This window comes from Gossypium raimondii, chromosome 4 (genome assembly GCF_025698545.1).
Source record: "Gossypium raimondii isolate GPD5lz chromosome 4, ASM2569854v1, whole genome shotgun sequence".
Taxonomy (NCBI): Eukaryota; Viridiplantae; Streptophyta; class Magnoliopsida; order Malvales; family Malvaceae; genus Gossypium; species Gossypium raimondii.
The window spans coordinates 39,105,636-39,113,765 of NC_068568.1; the positions used below are offsets into that span (position 1 = coordinate 39,105,636).

General features: G+C 34.7%; 2 protein-coding genes and 1 pseudogene across 3 annotated transcripts; 1 reads left to right on the top strand and 2 right to left on the bottom strand.

Annotated features, from left to right (window-relative positions):
* The first annotated feature begins 540 nt into the window (after nucleotides 1-540).
* On the top strand, nucleotides 541-2,085 carry LOC105778953 (proliferating cell nuclear antigen-like; annotated as a pseudogene).
* Nucleotides 2,086-2,557: 472 nt separating this feature from the next.
* On the bottom strand, nucleotides 2,558-6,131 carry LOC105780248 (probable sugar phosphate/phosphate translocator At3g11320). Of its 2 annotated transcripts, XM_012604466.2 has the most exons (5): nucleotides 5,540-6,131; nucleotides 5,146-5,441; nucleotides 3,935-4,038; nucleotides 3,600-3,828; nucleotides 2,558-3,111 (listed from the first exon to the last, which is right to left on the bottom strand). In XM_012604466.2, the coding sequence occupies exons 2-5, from the start codon at nucleotides 5,404-5,406 to the stop codon at nucleotides 2,965-2,967; spliced, it is 741 nt and encodes a 246-aa protein (XP_012459920.1). In that variant the 5' UTR covers nucleotides 5,407-5,441; nucleotides 5,540-6,131; the 3' UTR covers nucleotides 2,558-2,964. The 2 variants fall into 2 exon arrangements, with proteins under 2 accessions (XP_012459920.1, XP_012459919.1); XM_012604465.2 differs by having other exon boundaries at nucleotides 5,146-6,131.
* A 136-nt stretch (nucleotides 6,132-6,267) lies between these two features.
* LOC105780249 (60S ribosomal protein L35a-1) lies at nucleotides 6,268-8,130 on the bottom strand. Its single transcript, XM_012604467.2, has 5 exons — nucleotides 7,970-8,130; nucleotides 7,801-7,836; nucleotides 7,098-7,326; nucleotides 6,971-7,013; nucleotides 6,268-6,444 (listed from the first exon to the last, which is right to left on the bottom strand). Exons 1-4 carry the CDS (start codon nucleotides 7,999-8,001, stop codon nucleotides 6,972-6,974), a joined length of 339 nt encoding a protein of 112 aa, XP_012459921.1. The 5' UTR covers nucleotides 8,002-8,130; the 3' UTR covers nucleotides 6,268-6,444; nucleotide 6,971.

Sequence of the window (8,130 nt, forward strand, 5' to 3'; positions counted from 1 at the left end):
ATGTATAATTTTATATATGAAATTTTAATTTGATTTAATTCTTGTAAATTATTAACTCAATTATTAATATAACATCATTTTATGTTTATATATTGCATAAGTAAATAATTATATTTATCTAATATAAAAATAGATTGATTTATTTATTTCATTAATTGTGTCTGATTAAATCAAAATTAAATTTTAAGTATACATTTAAATCACAATTAGAACTTCAAGTGTACAATTGCATATTAAATAAAATTTCACCTAATAATCCAAACAACATGAATTGCAGTGGAAGAGATAGAAGGTTAGATATGTCAAAGAATAAAACCTTCTTATACATGAAATAAAGAAATGTGTTATTCATACTGCTTAATCTACGTCGTTTAGATGGCAGTTTTCTGGCAGGCATGCTGTGCTGTTCCAGCTAGATAAACAGAGCTATAAGGTTATAACTATGAAGTAGCAATCAGACCCTTTCAGTTTCGCTCAGAACTCTCAAGAAAAGAAAAGAAAAGAAAAGAAGAGAAAATCTTTGAGAAAAAGGCAGAAAGAAAAACAATGTTGGAGTTAAGGCTAACACGAGCTGGTTTGCTGAAGAAAGTGTTGGAATCAATCAGAGACCTGGTAACTGATGCCAACTTCGACTGCGCAGCAACTGGATGTTCTCTCCAAGCCATGGATTCCAGCCGCGTTGCCATGCTCTCTCTTCTTCTTCGCCCCGACGGCTTTGAGCATTACCGCTGTGACCGCAACATTTCCATGGGGATGAACCTCGCTAACATGGCTAGGATGCTACGTTGTGCCTCTGATGATGATACTGTCACCATTAATGCTGATGATGGCAGCGATACTATCACCTTTTATCTTTGAAAGCTCCTGTAACTACTTCTTTTCTTTTTGCTATTGGCTTTGAAAGAATTCTTGGGTTTTGTTGGAGGGTTTGCTAAGAAAATCAAGAAAAAGAAAATAGTTTCATGGGATCAATAGCAAAATTTAGGGCAATGGGATTCTTTATGTTAAAGTTTTGAGGATTGCTTTGCTGGTTCTTCTTTCATAGTTTTGATAGTTATTTGTTTTTGGGTAGTCAATGAGTATGGAACCTTTTAACCAAGAAAATTAGATTTTTCCTTGTTCTTTTTACAGCACGTTCTAGGACATCGTTCTTTCCCTAATTTTAGTTTATAGGTCTTACTTGTTGATTGCTGGTTCATCTTTCATAGTTTTACAGCTCAAGACAAGATTTCTGATTATGAGATGAAGCTGATGCACATTACTAGTGAGAACCTTGAGATCCCAGAAGCTGGATACGAAGCTATTGTCAAGATGCCAGCATCTTTGTTTGCTCGAATTTGCAAGGATTTAGGCACGATTGGAGATACTGGTACTGAGTTGAAAACTGCATATTTCAGTGTCTGAAGTCTAAGTTTGGGTTTAATGGTTGATGCTTTAATATGCAGTCATGATATCTGTGACAAAAGAAGGGATCCAGTTCTTCACTAGAGGTGATATTCGGACTGCAAATATCTTTTGCAGGAAAACCACACCAGTAGCTAAGGTAACATTTATCTATAAGATGGAATAGGCTTTAGAATTTGGGAAGCTGATGGCTGTTTAATGTATTAGCAGGAGAAAGAAGCTATTTCTATAGAGATGGAGAAGCCAGTTTCGCTGACCTTGGCATTGAGGTACCTGATTTCCTTCACGAAGGCAACCCCATTAGCCAAGCAAGTGACGATTAGCATGTCGTATGGGCGGCCAATCGTAGTAGAGTACAAGATGGAAATCATGGATCACATTAGGTTTTACTTGGTTCCCAAGGTTGAAGAAGAAGTGACTGGACCTCTGGAGAATGTGGCTGAAGCGGACACCAAAAGTAAACCAGATGTCAAGCCTGAAGTGGAGGAAAAGCCTAAGGAGGTGATCGAAATCGAAGAGGGAAGTGAACTAAAGGCAGAGACAAAACTGAAGCCGGAAAAGAATGATATTGATGATCAAAGTGAACCGAAGTTGGGGACCAAGCCTAAAGAGGGTAGAATTAATGGAACTATGCTTCAAGTGGAAGATAAGACAGAGGTTGAACTTATGGATGTTGAGTAGTTGCATTATCCCTACATTGCATAACATAACTTTTTTCTTGTATAATCTCTGGCCGATGTCTGAATTTAGGATGTGAATATGTTAGGAAATGATGTCATGCTTAGTGATGACATGCGTGGACCTTTAAACATGGGCAATTACCAACAATAGGATTTTGGTATTTTTTGTATCTCTGATCAATGGGGTTTAGAATGATGTTTGCTTGTTGATGTGCATGATGCATGGAAGCTTTGACTTGGGCAAATATTGTCAGTAGCTTGTTATAGTTTGTGAATGAAAGGATATCTGGAAATTTGTTGGATTCTTGTCATTCTTAAAGTGTTGCATGAATCTATCCTGATGACCATATATTCATCATGAATATTTGCTGAACAAAGACAATACCATGGCTAATTAAAATTAAAGGAGTTAAATCACATAATCATACATCAATAATTACCAGCATATGAAAAAGACTAATCAAGCAATAAGGTGGCAAACAAATGTGTTTCCTTCTTCATTAATTAATAAAAAATATTAGCAATGTTGATAACAAATGGACTGTGATTCAATTCTACAGACTTTTCCTTTTAAAAGAAAAAGAAGATATTCCTTTACAACCCCAAGCTGGGAATGATAGAGACCGTTCAGTGACTTATGGGAGTTCTCTAATTTTTTTTTTTTTTATATAATCCAGCTGATGTTTCTGACAGATATCTATGTATATATGATATATAAAACCTAATTTTCCAGGCTTACAGGGAAAATGTTGAATCTATAGTGCAAATCCATGGCACCACAGGCTTCTACACAACCAGAACTGCTTCTTGGGCTTTACCGTTGTCCTTGCAATAAAATAAGAAAAATTGCACGTATGTATTGTGATCCCAGGATGTTGCCTCATTTGCTTCGTTTCTTGGCTTCACTGTAGAGTATTACGCCAAAGACTGTGAGTGTATAACCAAGCATTCCGGTAACAGAGACTGGATTTCTAAAAATTAAGATGGAAACCACCACAGCTACAGCTCCTTTTGCATTTCCTAGAACCTGCAAGAGTAACCATCTCAGTATCTCAAAGATAAAATTAATGCATGTCTAAATGTCTGCATGATCATGCAAGATTTATTTCATATATACGACCAAAAGATAGATTTATTCCTGTTCATATCAGTTTGTAGAATTCAAACCTTCATAATCATAAGACCATCTTTCTATTAGAGAATACCCTTATTAGTAAAGATGTAAAAAGGGAGATGTGTACATAAGGAAAGACAGACAAAAGAATAATTAACCATATGGTATAATGGTCATTCCTATTGAAAGTTTATAAAGCCGTGCCAATTTCTTTAAACAGCCAAACAGAGGATTCATTTCATAATCATAGGAGTTCGTAGAATTAAAATACTATTATAATAGGATACGTTTCATTTTTCCTTTGAAAGAGAATGCAACATAAACGTGGCAAGTTCCTAAAAGCCAAAATATTAGAGGAAAATGTTGAGTGAAGTCTGTTACAAGTATCACGCATGTCATACCTGCAAAGTCAGGGCACTGGTGTGTTTTGTGACCAAAAAGTTGGTCAAATTCACAAAATATGCTAGTGCTGAATTGAATAATAGATACCAAATGATCTTGATGTCATCTCTAGCAAGGGCAAGGGTAATGCCAACCACGTTTTCTTCCATAATAAGCGTTGGGGGAAGTAGAAATACGACAGCCATTGGAGCCATGTAGAGGAGGAGGTTCATGGAATTCAGCTTCTCTCTAAGATAAAATAGCAATAATTTTTCACAAACTTTTCTACTCTAGAACTAACATAAATTAAGCCATGCACAACAAAGCACGAGCAAAAGGCATAAAAATTCCTAACCCTTCAGAAGAAAGCAAGATCCCTTGTAAAACTGTCTTAAGAGCCCTTGCAGCCGTAGCAGAGATGCACATGATAAAACCAAATAGGTGGAAACTTGGTTCACCCTATTGGTCATGTAAGAAAAATGAAAAATAACAATAAGAAGGCAGGTAAATCAAATGAAATATTATAAAGATAAAATGAGGAAATTTGAAGGTTTTCAAATCAATAGATGGGCAAAATTCAATGCTACACCCTTCTAAGTAGCACAACTGAAACATACAATATGGAAAATGCCAGAGAAAAAGCAGAGGAGGAAAAAGAGATGCATTGATGAATCATAAACAATAAGTTCATGAGTTAATTATCTATATGAAACCAACATAAAAGAATAGATAACCCACAAAGGGGACGGGATCCACTTATACTAGTGTAAAATTAAAGTAGTTTTACACCTTTTTGTATCTCTTTGTATGATTAATATTTTAACGATCCAACCGTTGAATTTATCGATGAAATTGTAATTGTCATGCATGTAAATTTTCAAACTGATCAGATATCTTCATCATATCGATCTAAAATACTATACATAAATATCTATTAAATGGTTGAAAGATTTTTACCTAAAACAAATAGTTATAAATTTTTAATTTGCATCAAATTTGACATATGAATGGAGGTTGGATCGTTAAAATATTGATCGTACAAAAAGATACAAAAGGGTGTACCGGTGTAAATGGATCCCTCTCCATCCACAAATTATGATCATTATTATTTAAAAACCCTCCAAATTAAGATAAGAAACAAGGCATTTCAATTCCATTTTTCAGCAACTGAATAGAGCTAGAAGCAAATCCTTCAATTCATAATTCTAAGTTCAAAGTACTGCAATCTACAACAATTAATGGATTCTTTAGGCTACATGATGGTCACAAAATTGAAATGAGACTCAAGAACACATTTATTTAGAACAAGACAATAATTTGAACCATTATCCAACATAAAAAAAGGAGCAAATCAACACTAATTTGAACAAAAATAAAAGAAACCAGTTTCCACATTCCAAAAAGATTCTCAACAGATCCCTAAAATAAGCTACCAATTTTATTAACTACTCTATCATCACTTGTATTATAAAAAACCAACAAAGTAAAGCCAAACCCATTTCCAGTAAAAGAAAAAGAAAAGGGTAAACAATTTCATATTCCAAGAAAAACAAGCAAAATACATACCCCACTGGCAATGATAACCCCAGCAACAACAGGAACAAGGGTAAGATAAGTAAGCCATGCCTCCCTCTTCAATGTCATCAAGTAAGCAAATACCGCCGTAAAAAATGGCGTCGTAGCACCAACAGCCTGATTAAAGCTAACCGGAAGGAACCTCAAAGAAATATTCCCAAACACCACCGACACACAAAATACCAAACTCAACGCCGAAATCTTGAAGAATTGGACCTTAGATCGAATGGTCTGCATGGGGACCATCTTCATCCATGCAATTGCGATGTAGCTTAACAATGAACAAGCTGTCATGTGACACATGGTTAAGAAGATGGGGTATTTGAAACCATAATTGCTTAGTAAATATTTGTTTAACAACAATACACCAATGTTGGAGGAGTACCAGGCTGTTACTAGCCCGATTGTGAACAATTTGGAGTTGGTTTTCATGGTCTTCTTTGGTGTTTTGAAGATCTGGGTATCTGGGATTAAAAAAAGGAGAAAGAAAACGGTATTAACTTGAAATCTGGGAAACAATGGGTCTTTTTCTTGGAAACAAAGGGATTTTTTTTGGAATGATGGGATTGAATTAGCTTCTATGGATTTAATTGAAGTTTCTCTTTAGAAAATCAAGGATTCCCATTTCCAAAATGGAAGAAAATCTAGAAACGTGACCTTAAAAGAGAATTTTTTTTCTTTTTTTTTAAAAGAAAGCTTTTCGTGTTTTGAGGAACACCAAATGGAAAGAATGTGGCTGTCTCTCTACAGATTTTTCTGAAGAGAAGGAATAAAGAGAGAGGAAGAAATGGGATTTAAAAGCTTGTGTGTTTCTGTTTTTCTTTTTGAATTTTTCCTAATGTTATTTATCTAGGACCTCATGGAAGAGGACAAGGTGGGTTTACTAATTAATTAATTGAGACTCATTAGTTTATTCGTTTGGGTTTATTAGAAATATGTTAGCTCAATTTTAGATACAAAATTAAAGAGAAATGAATTATTTCGTTCTTTTAATTAAGATTGAAAAGTTAAGCAAAAAATGATCATTTTAATAAATAAAGAAAATCAAAGTAGTTTTATAAAGATTCCTATCTGAGTCGAGCTCGATTAGCCCCTAGCTAAAAACCTAGCAGAAGACCAAAGATGACAATAGATTCCCAAAAAATGAATGATTATCCAAAATCTTATTTCATACACCATCCTAAACAAACCAAAAATAAACACAAAACATGTTGAATAAGTTTATCAAAACAAAGTGAAAAGGCAGAGTCACTCAAGTAGTCAATCACAAGCCGTTCGGCATCGAGACAGCTGCAAACAAAGAAGAAAATGCAAAATTAGAAGATAGTAAACAAGCATTAGTAGCTACAACAGTATGTCACAAGGACGATTTATCACACTTTAAAACAAGATTAATATCACTATATAAACAATTTGAACAAATGTTTTAAGGCCAGGTGCAAGGATCTAGATAAGAATTAGGCTAAAAGATGACAGATTGTGCCAACCATAGCAATGATCAAAGGTTTGAATAATTACAGATGTAGTCATTATAAAAGTTGCAGTTGTTCACATGGCCAAACTTCAACACAAATTCACAGCAAAAATTGTAACAGACACACAAAAAGGACATAACAATGAATACAAAAGGCAATTAATGTACAAAAATTAGCTTGTCCGTCAAGCAGCTAATCTTCAAACAGAAAGTTGCAATCATTAAACTGAAGAAGATTCCTCATATGCAAACAAACAAATCCCGGTTCAACCAAAGAAAGTGGCAAACTCGTAAATCCACAAAACAAATAAGATAGAACAGAAACTATAAAGCCAAGATTACCTTAGATATTGCTAGGGTACATGAAGACTCTGACTCGATCTCCCTGCAATGGAAACAAAAAGATAAAGTAAGATCTAAAACACAATGTTGAGAAACCCATTAAATAATGACAATGTAACACGCTCACCATAGATTTTGGGGGAAGGTTAGACTTGAACTTAGCACGGACAACACCACTGTTACCATGAGGTCTAGTGACCTTTCCCCAAATGCAGCGATAGTGTGAGCCATTCTTCTTCACCTTAGCTTTGTATATATAAGCCATGCGCTTTCCTGCATACCAAGCTACTTCCTCCTTGGTGTTAACTCCCTCAATCTGGATCAAAGAAGTATTTGGGTACTGGTTCGACTTTGACCTAACCACACCACCACCATTAAACAAATAATAAGCTTCAATACCAAACATAAAATATAACAGCCCCCAAAATCAATTTCTAGTTCTTCAACTCAGAACATCTAAAAAAACACAACTCCAAACCCTTTTTCTAAAACCTAGAAATTCAATCACCCTTTATCACCCAAACACTGATTTTAGTTTGAAAATGAAGCACTACCCAGCACCTACAGTCAATAAAAAACCTACTTCAGCAAAAAAACAAAAAGTAACTAAATTTTTGTTTCCTTCACTCAATTTCATAACAAACAAACAATACAGTTAAAACTTCAACTTTCTTTTCCATTAAACAAATTAAATCAGCTAAATTTAATCCTACATTTAACTAAATATTCAATTTCCGGAAAACGGGTTTCCTCTAATTCCTAAAACTAAAATCCCAGCTTTAAACCAACAACAATAAAACAGTAAATTTTTTTTGGAAAAGTCTTACTACCTCTTGTAACCCAAGATGGTTCCTCTTACATAGAGTCTGCAAAAAAGAAAAGAAAAAAAAGTGAGTGAGTAAAATCCAAAAGCTATATTCCGTACGTCAAACTGGGAAAATTGATAGAAAAAAGGAGGTAGGTTCAGAACGAAGAACAAGTGAAGAGATCAAAGGTTACCTGACACGCTCTCCTTGGCGTCCCTTCACCATTTCCTCCCGATTCGGACGCTGAAGCTTATTCCTTTCGAATCCTGAAAAAGCTCTAAAACCCTAATAAGATTTCCGATTTGGGGGAAATTTATATAGAGCGGCTGTAAGTTTTTAGACATGAAGGAAATT

Bases quoted from the DNA above. Each gene is read 5' to 3' on its own strand.
- LOC105780249 (XM_012604467.2), bottom strand. From the start codon at position 8,001: ATGGTGAAGGGACGCCAAGGAGAGCGTGTCAG. The intron at 7,327-7,800 runs GTAGTAAGACTT...TGGTGTGGTTAG, and splicing joins ACCATCTTGGGTTACAAGAG to GTCAAAGTCGAACCAGTACC. The intron at 7,014-7,097 runs GTGAGCGTGTTA...TTTCCATTGCAG, and splicing joins ACCTTCCCCCAAAATCTATG to GGAGATCGAGTCAGAGTCTT.
- LOC105780248 (XM_012604465.2), bottom strand. From the start codon at position 5,586: ATGAAAACCAACTCCAAATTGTTCACAATCGGGCTAGTAACAGCCTGG. The intron at 3,829-3,934 runs GTTAGGAATTTT...ATTTTATCTTAG, and splicing joins ATCTTGCTTTCTTCTGAAGG to AGAGAAGCTGAATTCCATGA. The intron at 3,112-3,599 runs GTATGACATGCG...TTACTCTTGCAG, and splicing joins CCAGTGCCCTGACTTTGCAG to GTTCTAGGAAATGCAAAAGG.